We start from the raw sequence: 19,717 nt of genomic DNA, 5'->3' as shown, positions 1-19,717 counted from the left end.
AGGCCCGGATCCCAGTCCCCCTCTCTTCAGCAACTGACAATCATGTGAGTAATATATATATATATGACAATTCCTGTCACCAATTTCTGTTTTTATTCCTGATCTTTTAGCCACTGCTATTACACTGAGATTCAGTATGTGGCTACCATATGTACTGATTTGTGTAATCTGATTAACTGCTATTACTTCGAAAATATGTTTCCTGAGGTCAAGTGTGATTTCAGATAATAATGATCAAGAACTATATTTATATGCTAATTATAACTACTCCTAAAGCTAAATCAAAGTGAATATCATTTACCTCTTTGGCATAAGACTGTATCACTCCGGCAGCTTCTATTTTCCTTTTGCATCTCTGTTTAACAGTTATACTATTATTATCCAAATCTTGCATGAGCTTAAAGAAAGCCAATTCATTAAACAACACTTCAGATATTTCTACAAGAAGATCTTCTCCACAGTCTTTGAGTTTTCTGCCAGCAAATTTTGCCAGTGAATCCTATTCAAAGATAAACCAAGTAACTTTAAGATTACAGTAAACTTCAATTGTGGGTAGAGCAACACAGAGGATTAACAAGTTTAAATGATAATACCCAGGGGAAAACAATTCTGTTACTTTTTAGTATGAAAAAAGTTAACTAAAGGCTAATATTACTAGGAAACAACAGTAATATTCTTTAGTGATATTAATCTAAGTAGGAATTGTGCTAGTTCTGCTTAAAGAGTATATAGAAGGAAAGGAAAAGGACATCAGGTCATCCATAGATTTACTCCCTACTTAGAACTGGTGGCCACTAGAGTTAAACAGGGAACTCTAACACCAAATGTTCCTACACGGTATCAGGGGTACATATTTACCACGGTGAGAAGCTGAGGTGCCCACTGAGGAAAACACACAGTCTTCCCTTTCTAATGTTAATATCAGAGTATTTTCCAAGTTTCCTCCTTTTATATGAGCCAGCATTCTTTTTTTCAAAGTCTGCTTATTTTGGGAGGGCCTGGGTGGCTCAGTCGGTTAAGGATCTGACTTCGGCTTAGGTCATGATCTCGCGGTTCGTGGGTTAGAGCCCTGCATCAGGCTCTGTGCTGACAGTGCAGAGCCTGGAGCCTGCTTCGGATTCTGTCTCCCTCTCTCTCTACCCCTCCCTCACTCAAAGTCTGTCTCTCTCAAAAATAAACATTAAAAAAATTTTAAGTTTATTAATTTTTTATAGTCTTTTTTAAGTTTATTCATTTATTTGGGGGGGGGGAGGGGATAGATACAGGGGGAAGGGGCAGAGGGAGGGAGGAAGAGAGAGAATTCCCTTAGAGATGATTGGATCAAATTAAGACACACACCCTAACACAATTTTTTTCCCTAATACAATCATCCCCACCCAATGGATGCTGCTGGAATGGACATTTATTTGAATAAACTGCATACTGCCAGAAAATGGCCAAAAAAAAAAAAAAAGTCTCAACTAGAGGGTATAGATTGTAAGTCATGTAAGTATCAACTCTTACCTGTAATATACTTCCAAGCTGTTTATGAAAGAACTTTACAAACTCTTTGCTCTCATCATTTTGCTGGGTAAGGGTCAAAACCATGCGTCTCACTGAAGTTAGAAGTTGAGAAGAGCATACTTCATCCATGTGCTCCTGAGAAAAATCCAAGCTGGTAAGGATATAAACTTACCTACTGGTTAAGAAATACTAATTCACGTGAGATTTTGTCTTGCATAGATGCTTCTCAATTTTCAGGTACACATTTTGAAATACTCATTCATAGAACAGCCAGACTCCCACACTATACATGTTAAGGGGTTTATACATTTTAACCAACCACAGCAGGTAATAGCCAATAAAAGAAACTGGCTATTTTTCATCACTTCCTTTCTTACACCTTACCTCACAGCTCACCTGCTACCTACTTGCTCCACGAGTTTTCTAACTCAGCTTTCTCAGTGTCGGCACTGTGGTCACTCTGTGCCCTGGAGGATGTCTAGTGGCACTCTGGCCTCTACCCACTAGAGGCTAGTACCTTTACCTTTCTAAGTCCTGGGAACTAATACTGTATGTAGACATTACAAAATGTTTTTAGGGTCAAAATCACCTCAGTTGAGAACCAGCGTCCTAACTTCTGTAACAAGCCCTTTTGGGCAAGTTTCTTCTCCTTCATCTTCCTTGAGAAGCATGTGCAAGCACCTAATAATCCAAATCATGGTTCACTTTTGGAGGTGAGTCCCTATCACATCCACACCAAGTAACCTCAAGGTTCTAATCCCTCTTCTGCCACTAAACTCATTTAGGCAGGTCTTCTAACCTTTACTCAGCTAAGTTTCTGTTCTGGCTTTGTTTTTTTTGTTTTTTGTTTTTCTATAGAAGTGTGTAAAGTGAGGTGGCTAAACTAGATGATTTCTAAGCTTTCTTAAACTGAAGGATTTAAGGCCACTTTTGAAAAATTCACTGTGAGAGCAGGTGACTTAAAAAAAAAAAAAAAAAAAAAGGGATAACAGTCCCTTGTCTTCAAGGAATCAAATACCAGAAAAGTCAGATACATGAACGATCAATCACTACATGCTATGCACTGTCCAGTAGATCATACTTTTTAGCTGTAGGGGCTGTTTCTCTTTCATGACTGAACACAATGGCCAGCTCACAGGAGACACTTATTACTGGCTGATAAACAGATATCATAAAAGCAGCACACTAGGTTCTAGAAGGATTTGCAAAAGCGCATTAGAAACAACAATTATCTCTGAAAAAGACATTTCAGCCAAGCAGAAAAGAGGGAAGGCGCTTTATATTTTTAATAGTGACAACCTGTACAAAGGGCTGATGCATGAAAAAGCAACAGCAGGAATAGGAAATTTTGAGCAATTTAAAGTGAGTGTACCAAATGGAGAATTGGGAGAGATGAAGTTGGGAAAGTATACCAGGTCCCTATATGAAATCTCTCAAAGGCTGGGGAGGGGGGAGTCTGCTTAGTAAACATTCATTTCTTGCCTATTATGACAGGCAGTCTAGGTAAAACACGAGCATCTGAATTAAGGTTATGCTACCGGAGAGAAGGAAGGAAAATCAGTTTTGGACTTGCTGGTGACAGAGGGTTAATAGAGTCAAGAAGTCTAGCTTAGGTGACTGGGTGTAATACTAACATTAACAAAGTTCTTATAATCCTACCAAAAAAGTCAAGATTTGTTGGCCTCAAAAACTTTTTGAAACACTAAATTAAGTGAATATTTATGAAAGGGTATCACTTAAATCACAAACAAAATGGTAAAAGCAATGAAATTTCCTGACTGCAGATGCCTGCATTCCCTAAGCATAAAACTAAATCATTCAGGCTTTTTAACCCTTAGAAAATAACTGTACATATTAAATATTACTACCAATATACCTAATTTAATCAAGAAAGACATGTTTAAAAGTATGTTTTGTGTCACTCACGATAAAACAAAAACGTAAAATAAAAAAGGCAACACTCATCTCTGTTTCAGATGAAAGCAAATAATCACTTAGTTTAAGTCAGTTCACCTGAAGGACAAGAATATATACACATTCTTACAATTTATAGGAATATCAATATTCTTTTTGGAGAGGTGAGTATATATAAATAATGGGAGATAAATTTATAGGATTGATGAAACTGATGTTTTTAGCTTTCTTAGGTCTACCTGTATTTTCTGAATTTACTATAATAAAGTCTTTTTTAAGATTTAAAAAACAAAACAGAAAGTACTTGCTTTAAGAAATTACTGCTTACCTTCAAAAAAGGAATGACTTCTTTCATAATGGCTTTAATTTGCCGGTCCAGCTGCTGAGTATCAATTCTAGGACATGGGACAGTAGAAACTTCGCTTACAGGTTGTTGTGAACTACAATTTTCAATGGGAGTATCTATTTTTTAAAAAGAAAATGACTTATTAGCAAAAAAAAGCCTATGATATTATACATATGCATTTATTCAGAATCCTAAATATTAAAGTCTGATGATTTTATGGGAAAATAACACAAAGGAGTATCTATGTAGTTTTAGAACCCTTAATGAAAAGAGAGTGGTAATAAAACTACTATTATACGTCAGGTGGGGCTATACGGTTTTTTTTGTACATATGAACTATAGGTTTTTACTTCTAATCAACCGCGAACACACCTTCCAAGTTAGGAACGGTAGCCACGGCAGCAGCACCGTCCTCATCCTCAACAATCCTGCAGGTGCATCTTGCGTTTGTGCTCCTCTCGGCTTCTGTCTTCATGCGCTCATATTCTCTCATTCTGGCTAATGCCTGATCTAAGTGAATCACAGTGTTACCTGCATATGGAATAGAAATATTTCAAGAAAATATAAAAGCAAACTTTGTCATGTATTCCTCACAAAGTATTAATAAAAACAAATGTCTGACCATAGGTAAGGAAACGTAGCTTCAACAAATTCTAGATACTGCACTAGCTGGGTAACAAGGCATGTTAGTCTCTTAGACTCTGAAGTCCATCCTGATTTCACTACATCATGTTGCTTCACGTGAACAGTACAAAGAAAATACATCCCAAATATCACTCAAATCCTGATGAAAATGATCCAACTGAACACAAGCAAATAAGGTCAGGAAAAGGCCTGAGAAAAAGATTTCCCAGTTTTCCTCTGTCTACTTCAGACAAAGCTAGTGGTGAAGGACTGTAAGAAAAAAATTAATAAATCAAACAAAACACTTGGTAACTCAGAAAGGGGGAATGACCTGAAGGGGAAAGCCTGGCCACACAGAGATTTTTTTCTATATTGGGACGAGTTCAGTTCAGACTTGACAGGTATTTACTCAGAAGGGAGGTAGGCTTAGAGTCCTTGATAGTCAAAATAAGGCAAGGAAGACTTACTGCTTTGGTAAAAGGTGCACATAAAACAAGGCAAGGTCTGGCCCTTTGCTTTGTAGGAGACCTTTGGAATCACCTAAATCTTTTCTCTTCATGTGAAAAAAACACTAGAATAATAGCACCTTATCAGCTAAATGCCCTGGAGGTCTGAAATGACTGAATCTCTGTTATCTCTTGAAAGGGAAACAATCAGGTACCTATACATTTTTCTTTTCTCTAGTCTCCTTTCCAAGTCTAAGACTCCAGATTTTCTTCTTACCTGTGAGTTCTACAACAACCTTCCATGCTTGCTTTACTAATGATGAAAAAAAAATGCAATGTGTCATGCACATTGTGAGTTACCTGGGTTTCTCACTAAAGACTATTCATGCTAAGAAAGTTCTTATCTCAAATTATGAAGTTAACATTTTTACTGAAAATGTGACTGGATGAGGCTCTGATACCTCTCAATTTTTCCCATTTATTAACTAGGAAACCTTAAAGGATAACGTTTCCGTGAAGGGAAGGAAATTAACATTTCCTGAACTCCTATTACACATGCTAGAAAGTTGTCTGTATTTTTCACAAGACCACATAGCAAGGTAGGTTAAGACTCCCATTTCCTTAGGGTATGCAGTCAGATGATCAGATGATTTGCCAAAGGCTAAGGAATTAACAGGAGACTCTTGACTTTAGACTGATGGACAAACTTTTAACCATGGTCTTTCTACCACATCTTGCCTTTTTGGAACTCTGGTTCTTAGTGTAATTCAAAGACTGTATTAAAGTCATGTTCTAAGATTATAAAAAATTCTGCTTACCTAGATCATCTGTTGCAAATGGCTCAAAATTTGAAGATACAGACATGACGCTAGCATTATCAGCATCATTTTGTTCACTTATTTTATGTGTTTCTCTCTCAAAGTTCTTCTCAAAAGTTTCCTAAGTTATAGTTTAAAAAAACAAAAATCACTAATATTTCTTTAAAATTTTTATATGATATCCAAAATTTAACAAAGAAACTAAGTGTTGGCATAAAACTATATACTTAAAATTGTGATATAACTAAAGTTATTAAAGGCTGAACACAGAGAACATTAAAATATTAAGTAACCTTGCAGAACATATGTCCTTGAGTAGATAAAAATTCACAGAGCCAGCTACTAATTTTAACTTGGAAAATTTAAACACTTCAAATGATTTCTACACCCTCAGGGAAATTCTCCCATCTCTAAACCCTAACAATACCTAGGACTTTACTATATATGGTTTTACCAGAAGAAAAACATGACAGCATCATTCACTTTAAACGCACTTTATTGAAATATAATTTACATACAACAATGTACTCGTTAAGTGTACAGTTGGATGAGTTCTAAAAATAGCCTTATGTAACCACTTTCCCTAAAGGTAAAGATCATTTCCACCAGCTCAAAAAGTTCCTTTGTCCCCTCTGCAATCAGTCTCCACTACACTCCACTGGTATGATTTCTATCACCAAATTAGTTTTGCTTGTTCTAGAACTTGACATATAAATGGAACCATTCAATATACACTCTACAGTGTCTGGCTTTTCTTTTGCTCCATATGTTTCTGAAATTAATCCATGATGTCATATGTTTCAGTAGTTCATTATTTCTTAATGGCTGAACAGTATTCCAGCATAAGGATATACCATATTTTGTATATCCATTTATCTGTTGATGTTCATTTGAGGCTATCGTGACTAACGATGCTATCACCCTAAGAATACAAGTATTTTTGTGGACATACGTTTTCATTTCTCTTGGATGAATACCTAAGAAGAAAAACTGGTTGCATGCCATGTTTGTGTTTAGGTTTATGAGAAACCGCCAAACTGCTTTCCAAGTGTTTGCACAATTTTACAATCCCATAAGCAGTGTGAAAGTTCCAACTGCTCTATATTCACACCAACACTTCTCATTGTCAACCTTTTTAATTTCAGCCTTTCTAGTGCATGTGAGGTAACACCTCATGTGGTTTTAACGTGGACACTGGCCATTTATAGATCCTCCTTCACGCAGTGCCTGTTCAAATCTTGCCCATATTTTACCGAGCTATTGGTTTTACAAGGGAATTGTAAAAGTTCTTTATCGAGTCCGGATTTATTATTTATATAGTCATTGTCAGATATATGTACTTAAATTATTTTCTCCTGTATATATGGTGTCTTTTGAAAAGCAGAATGATTTTATTTTTATGATGTTTATCAAATTTTTCCTTTACAGTTAATGCTTTGGGCACCCTAAGAAATCTTTGCTTATGTTCAATCATGAAGATTTTCTTTTAGAAGTCTTATAGTTTTGGCCTTCTCAGGATTTAATTTCAAAATAATTTTTGTGTATAGTGTGATTAAGGAGAGTCCCACATTCTAAAACCCACTTCACAATTGTGTTCTCTCTCCTATTAATCTTTAAAATTTTTCTCTTAAGTTATGAAATGAAACCTCTGTCTCTGATTATAGGAAATTCAGGCATTACAGAATATGATTCAGGAAATGGAGTCATTTTGTTGCTCCTTCAATTAAGATTGGAAGGTAGAAGTGCTTTTGCCATTTTATGGCACCATTTTATGATACAAAGTGTTTCTTCCTCTTCCTAAACTTCAATTCTTCAACTCTCTTTTGACTTAAAATTCCCAGATGCCTACTTTTACTTCTCTCTTTCCTGGGCATGAGAACTCTTACATACTCTGAAATATGTCTATACAAGCTCCATAAATGAAGCTCAAAAGACCTTGGCTTAGAAACTTGGAGAATGAGAGTCTATATCTGTCCAATATGGAAACCACTAGCCATGTGGCTATTTATATTAAAATTTAGTTCCTCAGTCCTGTTACCCACATTTCAAGTGCTCGATAGCCCCATGTGGCTAATAGCTACCATATTAAACAATGCACATATAAAACATTTCCATCATTGTACCAAGTTCCACTGGACAGCACTGCTCTAGATCTGTGGGCTGGAACACTGGATGTTGTGCCGCTACTGACTAAATAGCATTAACAAAGTGTGGATGTTAATAACATTAATGATGAAATGAAGTTTTGAATGAAAAATTAAAGAACAATTTAGTTATTTAAAAGTAATACTAAGTACAGTTCTTTGTGCCAAATCAATATGGTTATGGGTTGAATCTCTGCGTCGACCCCCCAAATCCATATGCTGAGGCCTTAACTCTCAATGTATTAGGAGGTGGACCTTTGGGAGGTAATCAAGGCTCAGATGAAGCAATGAGGGCGAAGCCCCCATGGTGGCATCAGTGCCCGTACAAGAGCCATTGGAGCCACATGTGGACACGTGGAAAAGGTGGTCATCTGCAAGCCAGGAAGAGGGCCCTCACTGAGTACCAAATTTGCTGGCACCATGATCTTGGAATTCCCAGGCTACAGAATTTATTTTTATAAATAAATTTTATGTGAGAAATAAATGTCTATTGTTTAAGCCACCCAGTCTACAGTACTTTGTTGTACCAGCCTGAACTAAGACACTTAGGAAGCAGGTATCTTTAAATTTTATTTAACTTTAAAATTTTTTTTTTTTCCAACGTTTTTTATTTATTTTTGGGACAGAGAGAGACAGAGCATGAACGGGGGAGGGGCAGAGAGAGAGGGAGACACAGAATCTGAAACAGGCTCCAGGCTCCGAGCCATCAGCCCAGAGCCTGACGCGGGGCTCGAACTCACGGACCGCGAGATCGTGACCTGGCTGAAGTCGGACGCTTAACCGACTGCGCCACCCAGGCGCCCCGAATTTTATTTAACTTTAAAATCTTGTCAGGTTAAATTAACTTTATCATAAATTGTAGCTCAGTTTTCAACTTGCTACTGACGGTAAAGACCAATGTGCTCAAACATTTTAAAATAACGAAGTAATACCATGTATAAGAAATCTGGATAAAAAGGGAGGCAATGGGAGGTACAGGAGACAGAGACATCATTCATGCTCTCAGCAAGTTATTTCAGTAGCTAATAAACTTTAATGTAACTGCATATCTCCTACTTTTGTATACAGCTGGACCACTCTTCATTTTCCACAAAAAAAGAGTACATGATTTCCAAGTAGTTATAACAGCAATCCCAAGTAACACTTACATTATGTATTTGACATTGTTAAGTGAATTAAAACCATGTACAAGTTTGTGTTCAGAGAGGTATAGGAGTTGGAGCCTAAGGTTTTAAGCAGAAAAGATGACTTGGGAAAGTACTGTTTCAAACATGAATGTAAATTAAAGAGCAAAAATTCAGAAAATGTCCTCAAAAGTTATAAGGAAATTAGTACATGTGAAGAAAAAACAAGAAATCTTTTGAGAAAATACTATCTTTTCAAAAGAACTTACAATGTTAAAATATCAACAATGGGCAGAAACACAGCAATACTGCTTCTGACTCTCTATAGCAGATACTTGCTGTTCAGTTATGGCACTCTTATCCGTGAATTTCCAAATACTAGAACTGGCAGAAAAAAGAAATGTATTTGCTATCCCAGGACCACATATTACCTTTTATAGCAGCATCAGGGTCCAAACCTTTTAGATGATTTCCAAACCCCTAACACATCATCTCCTCACTATCCTAGTGGTTTGCCATTCACTCATTCAATCACTTCTATGCTAGGTAGGGCCTACTTGAAGAACACCATTTACTGAAAATACACCATTTTCCTCACCACTCTTTTCCTTTTCCCAGTTGCTTTTACTTTATTCAAAATTTTCTTCAATAACTTGAGTACATTAGCTTTTTTCCCTGGATAACTTTTTTTTGTCCAGGCTTCTCTCTTCTGACCCAAAGACCTGATTTATCTTGTATTTATGTATTTAAGGGCTCTGTGATCTGACTGCAGTCTGGTTTCCTGAATGTCTTGAATAAACACAAGACACTTTACTAAATATCTGTTATCAATCAATTCCTATGTTGGGCACCAGAGATATAAACACAGCTATTTTAAACCTTATAACGTATCATTTATAGATAATTTTGGGGATTTAACTGCTGACATATTTTAATTGAGTTGTATACCTCACCTCAAAATGATGTGTTTTACTCAGCTTTTTAAGAAAGCTAAAGACACAATTATCAGGTATCTGCACAATTTATAACAACTTATTTAACTTTTGTTTACTGCATACTGAAATTATGTCTACATTAATCATGATCAGCTTACATCATCAGTGGTAGCAAGGCTTTCACTGGGGGTAAGTTCTGAGTTTGAGGCTATCCAAGTACCAGAATTCACTGACTTTACATTTTCCGCTTCTTTTTCATGGTTCTCAGAAATATGTCTGGATACTATGTCCTAAATAAGGAAATAAAATAGTTACTTACGTAAAACATTTAATTTTTTTTCACAAATTTAAAAGCAGAAGCAGATAGAATAACAAATGCAATTCTCCTCACCTGTTAATTATGAGGAAGAAATAACATTAAAGACAAAACACTAAAAAATTGCTCAGAAAACGACTTTTAGAAAAGCTATTTAAGCTATGCAAGAAGCTTTAAATAAAATGGTAAGACAACACATGAAAAATGGATCATTATACATATGGAAGAAGATGTACTTCAGTCTAAGAAAGCAACCAGATATAATCATGAAGAGCAGTACCAGACAGGATAGGAAAAAGAATGTTAGGTACCACATACCTGCAATGCATATAAAGCCCTCTGTCTCAAATAGTCTGTATTAAGTAGCTGAAGCTCATGGAAGAGTTCAATAAGAAAATGTGGACGAGATTCATTTTGAGAAATTAATGTAGCTACTTCAGAATAAATGGTATCCCGCAAAGCTTCAAACATGGAAAAATCACTCCCAGTTTCTGGAAGATATAAAAGATCAGGAAGTTAATAGTGATGAAATACATTCCTGACCATTTCTACTGGGTTGTATCAGTACTCTCAGGTTTAAATTACTTAAAAAACAGAACATATTCAATTCTATTTCAGGGCTTTTAAAGTAGAAAAAGAATCTTAAAAACTACCAAGATAAAGATAATCTCAAAAATATCAAGATATATATTAGAAAAATACTTAAATGTATGGATAGTATTACCTAGCATTATTCAGACTGTACTTATTTCTCAAAAAAATGATCTGGATAATTTTACACATTTCATAGGAATAATCAATGGAAATCTTTCAGCACTCGAATGAAATAAACAGCAGATTTTTTTTTTTTTTTTGCTAATATGAACTTCGTTACAGAAAAGGAAATTTATTTAGTTATGGTTTAGAATAAACTAAATGCTGCCAATAAAAACTACTATTTTAAGGTCTATCTAGTTAGGTCTATCAGTTCTCAAATCTCACCTACCATTCTATACTGATGGAAAATTGAATTTGTAACTGCAACACAATATAGGTCAATTTTGCTAATGTCTTACTGACACACTCAGCCTAAGCTGGACCAGGTATGACCCATTTCAAGTTTTCAGTTACACAGAATCTAGGCATCACTCTATTATTTAGCAACAATTCTGCTATATGTATTATTTGTTGGTAACACAGAATCATTGCCCTTAAAGGAATACAGTCATACTTTTATTTTTAAGAGTGCAAATTAACAACTGTTCCTCTGGTGCCTGGATGGCTCAAGCTAGTTAAGTTTTTGGTTTCTGCTCAGGTCATGATCTCACAGTTCAGGAGTTTGAGCCCCATGTCAGGCTCCACACTGTCGGCATGGATTCACCTCTCCCTCTCTCACTGTCCCTCCCCTGCCCACTTTCTCTCTCAAAATAAATAAACTCAAAAAAAAAATTTTTTTTAAACTGTTCCCATTTTCAGTTCTCTATTAAAAAAAAGCCTCAGGGCGCCTTGGTGGCTCAGTGGGTTGAGTGTCCAACTTTGGCTCAGGTCATGATCTCACAGCTCGTGGGTTTGAGCCCCGCGTCAGGCTCTGTGTTGACAGCTCAGAGCCTGGAGCCTGCTTTGGATTCTGTGTCTCCCTCACTCTCTGCCCCAACCCACTTGCATTCTGTCTCTGTCTCTCTCAAAAAATAAATAAACATTAAAAAAAAAATTTTTTTTTTAAAGTCTCTAGCTCTTCTAGCTATCAAACTCAGTACCCTTTCTAGAGCAATAGTAGAAACATGGGTAAATAGTCAAGTTCCACAAATATCAGTGACAAGATTCTAAAACAGAGAATTTAAAATGTTGAGTGTTTTGATATACTGTGGTTTTAAATAAATACACAAAGATCATAAAGATTTAATTCACTTTTTGCAAGAGAAGATAAGAATATGCAAAGCAAATGAGGCCTAATGAGAAAACCTCCTACTAACTTATGTCTTAAACCTTAACATCTTCAGGTCTCAATTTCTACAAGTATAAAATAATAATAACGAATACACAACTTCCCTATCCCTCAGACATTTTTAAGTATAAAATTAAAATAAAATAAAATAAAATAAAATAAAATAATAAAATACCAATGTTCTTTTACTAGTTTTAAAATGTCCACATGTGGGGCGCCTGGGTGGCGCAGTCGGTTAAGCGTCCGACTTCAGCCAGGTCACGATCTCGCGGTCCGTGAGTTCGAGCCCCGCGTCAGGCTCTGGGCTGATGGCTCGGAGCCTGGAGCCTGTTTCCGATTCTGTGTCTCCCTCTCTCTGCCCCTCCCCCGTTCATGCTCTGTCTCTCTCTGTCCCAAAAATAAATTAAAAACGTTGAAAAAAAAAAATTTAAAAAAAATAAAATGTCCACATGTGATATTTATTTTAAGTCTCTGTAAGAAATATCTAAAGGAAAAATCCAGATAAGAAAATAGATTTTAATACACAAACTTCCAATTTATGTACTACAGTTGGCCAGTTAAGTCAGAAAATGTTTATTATTTCAAGATATAAAAACAAAGCATATTCAATGACATCTGTCATACCTCTGTAGGTGATAAAATTTTCATTCTAAATTATATATCACTAAAGATTAAATTATTCACAAATAATGAATTATGCTGAACACATGCTCCACCCCCCTCTCCCGACTCTGGCCCTGCAACAGAGGTAGAAAGTTTTTGCCAGTTTCTCCTCCTGAACTAAAATGCATTTGTTTAAGCTAGAAAATCCTTGATCTCAATCAAGTTTCTCTGATTCCATCTTATTCTCATAGTTCTTTAGGAAGTATCACAGATATAAGTCAAGCTTAGTCTGTGCTAGATCCTTGTTTTTTCTTTAGATTGTCCTACAACAGACTTTTATTCACAACAGACTTTTATTTTTCACTTATATATAGTGTAGGGAACCATTAAAGAATATTTATAATTCTAAATCACACAGAACCATATTTAAAGAAAATATATAGGATAAAGATCAAAACAGCACTTTGGAATGTCTGTAATTTTCCATGCCTTTTTATTTATCAAGGTCTTTGCATGTCATTGTTTTTGTTTAATGGTGTATTGGCTCATTTTTTAAATACAGATGTTGACTAGTGACGAAAAATAAGCAGGTACAGCAGAAGTCACACCTAATACTTAAACACTGTAAATCAAAGCTAGGAAAAAATAACGGTATTCTTGTTTCAAAAAATATTAATGCTTTTAAGCACTTAAGAAATACAAAATAAATAACTTCAAATAAAACACTAAATTATAAAAAGATTTTCTATTACCCTTATGAATGTGTTGGCTATGTTCTATACAGTAAATGAAAATGAAAACCAGAAAGGCAGCTAATTTTATCACCCAAGTAAAGAACTATAAATGAAAGCCTTCAGAATTTTATGAAGTCTCTTTCACTTTTACAAGGCAAATGACATACATACACTAAGCTAAATCTAAAAATAATCAGAGCAATAAAACTAAGGATATTTAGGACTAATGGAAAAAAATTAACACAAACTGGACACCAAAACTAAGCAGATTGTTACCTGGCGCTTCATTGCATGCATTTCTGTTAGACTGCTGTAGCACTCTCCTAGCATGTGCTGTAGGAAAGGGCAGACATAAGGATGAACATAAAATGTGTATGAATAGTAAAGACAGGGTCTATAATATGAGTAAGTGAATAAAAAAAAAAAAAAAGCAAATTTCTTTAAAATTGTTTGCCTGAACTGAAATGTTATCACAAGATAAAGTTTTTACTTTGTTTTAAAATAATCTTATTAGGGAAAATACAAGAAGATTTGCTATAAACTTACATATAAACAATGTGACTGATGACGACTATCATAATACACTTCTGCCATTCACTCTCAGAAGCATACACATCAAGATCAAACTCCCCCAACTCCTTAGGGAGAGGACGGGACAATTAAATACTAGCAGTCCTATGTGCTACACTCTAGTAATCATGTATCAAAAAGCACTAGCACATGCTATAAAGAATTTCAGGGTAGTGACTAAAACAAAGTGTTTTCAGAGCATGAATATGCAAATACACACAGTGTATATTTACACAATTCAAGCATTTTTTAGTGCACCAAAATTCAATCCTTATATTTTTCTAACAGTAATGTCTGAAGAACTATGGCCAAATATCCATTATTTAGGTAACTTAATCCAATTAAGTCTTTCAATTTAATGCCCTTCCCCAACCTCCACTCGTTTACTCTTTGAAGATACCACTATTTGATAAAGACAGTGAAAGGGGATAAAAGTTACAAAATTTTGGTAAAATGCTGGGGTCGTGTCAGTAGAATTGATAGTTTTGCCAAAAGGATCCTAGACTTAGCAGAAGACCAGGACTGAAATTTCCACTATGCAATCTCCTAGCAACAGGACCTTGAGGAAGTCAGTCAGTTCAAAACACAAACAAATGTGGTGTTTCTTTTCTGATTACAAAAGCAATAAATACTCATTATGAAAAGTTTAGAAAATACAGAAAAGTTTCAAAATGATAAAATCTCTATTAACATTTTGATGGATTTTCTTCCAGTCTTTTTTCATTGATATTTTTGTTAACAAACATAGTTGGAATCATACTGTTCAGACAACACTACTAGTATTGTTTTCACTTTTTTTTTTCCCCTTAGCATAGATAAGTACAATTACGGAGTTAAGGGCATGACTTTTGAAGCTTTCCAGAAAAACCGTACCAGTTTATGTTACCAGCTCTTTATGACACTGGGAAAAAGACAGGTCTCTCTGACCATGTTTCCTCAACTGCAAATGGAAATAAAACCAATTCACAGCATTATGAGGCTCAAATGAGATGAGTAATTTAATTTGTAAATAGTAGAGCATAATACAAATGGTAGCTGCTACTCCAGTTTTTCACCAAGGGTCCTACTGACACCTGAGAAGAGTCTATATTTACTGCCTCCCTCTTCATTTTTCTTTGAGATGTACTTGTTCTTTATAAATTGGGAAAGTACCAGTACTTAATGTAAAACAGTGACAAACACATACAACTCCATTCATTCATTCAGTCCTCCCTTCACTCAATCAACACTAAGCGCCTACCATGTGTCCAGTATCATGGAAACGTTGAAGGTACAAATATGAAAGGTATTACCTGCTGCCAAGGGACTCAAAAAGGTGACAGACACTTAAACAGGTAATTACTATAAAATGTGATACAGGCAACAGAAGAGATTTACACAGGCTACAACAGAAACGAAAAAGGAGAAAGGAAAACATATCTGAGCTTAGATCTGGATACAATTTCAGGGAAATTATGCAGAATTAACGTTTTATTTAAGACTCCAATAAAGAAAAAGGCTTACAAAGAGCAAAAAGGACTCAGGCAGAAAAGACACTTCCTGAGGTGAGAAATGGCATGATAACTATGGGCAAACTTCAGGTCAGTGCCTTGGAAAGAAGAGACAAGTTCAAGGCAGAGGGTGGGCAGAGAAGAGTCTAGAGATGCAAGAAAGAGCCAAATCTCCGCTGGACAGATGTTACATTAAAGCATTTGGACTTTCCCATTAAGTATGGTAAAGCCAAAGATTTTAAGCAAGGAATGATATGATTTTATATCGAATTATTATTCAGAGAAGATTTTCAGAATTTCAAATCGGTTCCAAATTAATGTCAACTATACTTTTTGTTTAGAATTTTATCAAAATGTTGAAAGCTAGTATCGCAATAAAAATATTTCCAATTTACATCTCTTGATATCAAAAATATATCTACTCTACTTATACAAAACCTTCCACATGATAGAAAATTCCAACAGACCACTTTTCAACTCTAAGATGAAGAAGTCCTAGATTAAAGCAAACCAAAAAAGAACATACCTGAAGATATTTCTGTAGACCTACTATATTTTATTATTTTTTCCAGCTGCTCATGATTCTTTCTGCTGAATACTTTTGCTTGAACAGGCTCTTCAGTCTGGGCTGAATGTCTGTTCCTACTTTTGCAAGGTTCACATGTGCTAGACATACTGGCACTTTCATACCCTTGAGTAAAAAAAGTGACAACTGTTATCAGTTGCAACTAACTCAAACTGAAAGGGAAATTGATTTCCACAGTGAAATAGTACACGTAACCCAATTTAGAATATATGAAGGCCTGGTATAAATAGACATACAAAATAGTAAAACAATGTCTTGCAATAACCTTTGGAAGCATGGGTAACAATAATATATTCTAAAACTTCATTGTCCTTTGATATTTAATGAGTACATCCCAACTCAAACTATATGGCAGGCCTTGTATGACCCAAATTCCCTACTAGACTCCAAGTTAACAATTTTCCAGTGTTAGGAAATACAAGAAAGAATCCTATCTAGTCCACATAAAATGTCCGTAACAGAGAGAAGAATAATGGGCACTTGTCAAATATGTGTGCCTTCTTATTATAACTTGTGTGTAACAGGACTTGATTTAAAAGGTCTTACCCACCATAGGTTATCTATATACCCTACTAAATTTTCCTTGCTATATGGCACAAGATAGGACTTCAACTTTATTTTGTTCCACATGGATACTTGGCTATATCTACCCTCTTCCCAATGAAGTAAAACGCAAGCTTGGTCAATATATTAAATGTCCCTATTTATTAAGTTTTACTTCTGAGCATTATTTAAATGGCATACATACGTATTCCAATGCCATTTTCATTCTTTTAGCCACCGAAGTTTTACAGAATGCTTAAATATCTGGTAAGGCAAGTCCTACCTAGCTTCTCTTCTTTTCTTGGCTATTGTTAGACATTTGTCCTTCCATACAAGTGCTGACATTTTTTTTTCTAATTTCAAAAACAGTCCACAGTCCACGAGGATTCAAAATGGAATCACATTAAAAGCATTTCTTAACTTGAGGAGAACTGATATTTAATAATTTTACACATTCTCTTCTAAAAAGTTATGTTTGTTCCATCTTATTTCATGTTCTTCAAAAATATTTACATTTTTATAGATGTAGTACTTTCCTTGTTAAACTTATCCCTAAGGATTTACCCCCCTATCAATTTGGATACTACCACGGGAAGAGTATTTCCCCCCAACTTCCATTCTTCTGTTACTACAACAGCTAAAAATAGTTGCACACTTATTTTGTAACCAGCAACTCTACTAATTTATGTTGTTAACTTTAGTAGCTATTTTCCAGTGTCTCTTGGGCTCTCTCAGAAAAATATAAAATGTTTCCATTTATTTATTTAATTATTTAATTTTTTTGTGATAATGCTTTCCAAACAATGCTAGACAATTATGATGGTGGAGAGGGAACCCCTGTTTAATTTCTAATTTTGATACAGATTATCTTTGGAGTATTTTCATTTACAATGATGTGATTGGCATTAGCTAACAGCCTTCATTATATCAAATATTAAATATCTGTCTTCTTAGGTGCATTTTACTTAAAAAATTTTACTAGGAATGACTTTGAAGTTTATCTAATCTACCACTATGATTATATGACTTCTGTCCTTCAATTTGTTGATATCAAAATTATGTTGACAGATTTCCTGATAATGAATCATGATTACATTTCTGTAATAAACCCTACTGACAACAGTCTAATAATATTTGTCTTGATTCATGGCAGATTAAATTTGCTAATATTTCACTTTTCAATTTACATTAGTAACTGAGATTGATCTGTTGTTTACTGAACTGTTACCTCTCCTTTTCACCTTTCCCTATATTAAAGGTGTCTAATCTGATTCATATGTTGTTCCTGTTGTTTTCAGCAGATAGGACACACCAACATCTTCTTTGCATCGTGACCAGTTTGAATACAGGACTCCCGAGCTGCAGTACTCTTCTGTCTGTGTATGGGCATTATTTCACTTTCTTCTACTTCTTGTGTTGTCTGATGTCAGTTTGGTTCTTTTTTATCGTACAGAACTTGTTCTTCCAGTCTGGAAGCTTAGAAGATGTTTACTTTTTCCTTGGGATTAAGGAATTTTATCAGAATATACATAGGGGTATGTGGATACCGTCCCCCTTGCCTCCCAGCTGGACAACAGTTAGCTGCATTTCTACTAAATTCAAGAGTAGAATTCAGTGATGCATCACTTACATATTAACACCCAATGCTCATCCCAACAAGTGCAGTCCTTAATGACCCTTGCCCATTTAGCCAATCCCCCCCACCCAACACCCCTCCAGCAACCCAGAGTTTGTTCTATTTAAGAGTCTTTTATGGTTTGTCCCCTCAATTTTCTAGGCCAATAATTTGGGACTTAATAGCAGTTACCCTCTTTTTTGAATAATCTAAACATTATATGTGAAAACCATTTTTTCTAGTTCTATAGAATTTGTTATTAGTTTAATACACTTAAGTGTTTTTAGGACTTTGTTCAAGTGTGTATTTCCTTCAATAACTGTTTTTACTGGATTTTACCTGTTCTATCTAGTGTTCAGCTTCTGTGGCTTCTCTCTAGCTGCTGGTCCCTTTTGCATGCACTGTTACGTTCACTGGATGTCAGGACTCCTATCTACCCTGAAGGCTGGACCCAACTGTGGGTAGCTTCACTGGCATGCAGACAGCAGTTGGAAGCCTCACTCCTACAGTGAGTGAAGCAACATTCTCACCAGCAAGTTGTCAGTCTCCCACCAAGACAGTAAGAGGAAGCTTTTCTACTCAGTCTCCACAGCTGCAAAGGCAATGCTCTCCCACAGGCAAGGTAGGGACAATGGCACCTACTTGTTCAGGGACACTCTTTCCCATTAGTACCTTGAAGTGGCAAAAGACTGCTATTCTTCAAAGGAAGGAGGGTGTAAGAATAGTAGGAGGTGCACAGATGGCCATCCTCCAACCAAGTCTTCCCCGGGACTACAGAGCTCTGATCTTTGCCCCCAGCATTCTCAGAATGAGACAAGAGAGCCGAAAGCCTTGCTACTTACATGCTCCAGATCACAGTAGCTGCCCTGCTAATAACAAGTTAAGTCCCCCAAATACTGTCGATCTATTCTCTGTAACATCCATTCTGGAATTAACCTTCCCTTTTTATTTTTAAGGCCATCATTCAAATTAGGACTTTATCATTTCATATTTGGGTTCCTAGTTTCTTCGTTGGTCTCTCAGACTAAAGTCTAGCCACTCTCATTCATTCTGCATGAAACTTACTGGAAAAAGAACCCTCTTGGTTATTTTTGACCTTCACATAAACAGGTCCAGCAATAAGGGTATACGACTGACAAAAGGAAAAGGTAAAATGGAGAATTAAGGAAGACTACTGAGACTCCAGAGTTCCACTGGCTAGACCAGCTAGTAGAACACCACCGCCACCACATGTTCATTAGCATAAGGGATCTCCCAACCCACCTTATCACTCCTTCCCTTGCCCACAATCTGTGTTACTCAGAATGAGTGGCGACACAGCTAGAAAAAACCCATACTTTCAGCTGTGTCTCCACTTTAGCGACACAGCTCAGCCATGGCACCCTGGAGACCTTGCACATATCCACAAAGGCGACACAGGTAAGGACTGAACTGCAGCTGAGTCTAAGTCTTGACAGAAGGCCTTATGATCCTCCTGGAGCA

The 19,717-nt window shown here is 35.9% G+C and overlaps 1 protein-coding gene across 25 annotated transcripts in view; it reads right to left on the bottom strand.

Moving 5' to 3' along the window:
• Positions 1–19,717, bottom strand: part of PCM1 (pericentriolar material 1) — a 91,677-nt gene that overhangs the window by 14,175 nt on the left and 57,785 nt on the right. For 17 of the 25 annotated variants that reach the window (XM_049631730.1, XM_049631732.1, XM_049631726.1 and 14 more), the window contains 9 exons: positions 16,018–16,182; positions 13,708–13,764; positions 10,489–10,661; positions 10,013–10,144; positions 5,652–5,772; positions 4,136–4,294; positions 3,746–3,879; positions 1,504–1,638; positions 302–499 (listed from right to left, as the gene is read on the bottom strand). In XM_049631730.1, the coding sequence (XP_049487687.1) occupies positions 302–499; positions 1,504–1,638; positions 3,746–3,879; positions 4,136–4,294; positions 5,652–5,772; positions 10,013–10,144; positions 10,489–10,661; positions 13,708–13,764; positions 16,018–16,182 (1,274 nt within the window). The remainder of the gene's footprint in view (positions 1–301; positions 500–1,503; positions 1,639–3,745; positions 3,880–4,135; positions 4,295–5,651; positions 5,773–10,012; positions 10,145–10,488; positions 10,662–13,707; positions 13,765–16,017; positions 16,183–19,717) is intronic. The other 8 variants (XM_049631737.1, XM_049631748.1, XM_049631749.1 and 5 more) reach the window with 3 other exon arrangements.

The sequence above is a fragment of the Panthera uncia genome, chromosome B1 (assembly GCF_023721935.1).
Source record: "Panthera uncia isolate 11264 chromosome B1, Puncia_PCG_1.0, whole genome shotgun sequence".
Lineage (NCBI taxonomy): Eukaryota > Metazoa > Chordata > Mammalia > Carnivora > Felidae > Panthera > Panthera uncia.
Note: the sequence above shows the minus strand (reverse complement) of the source record. Positions and strands in the feature narration are given on the sequence as shown.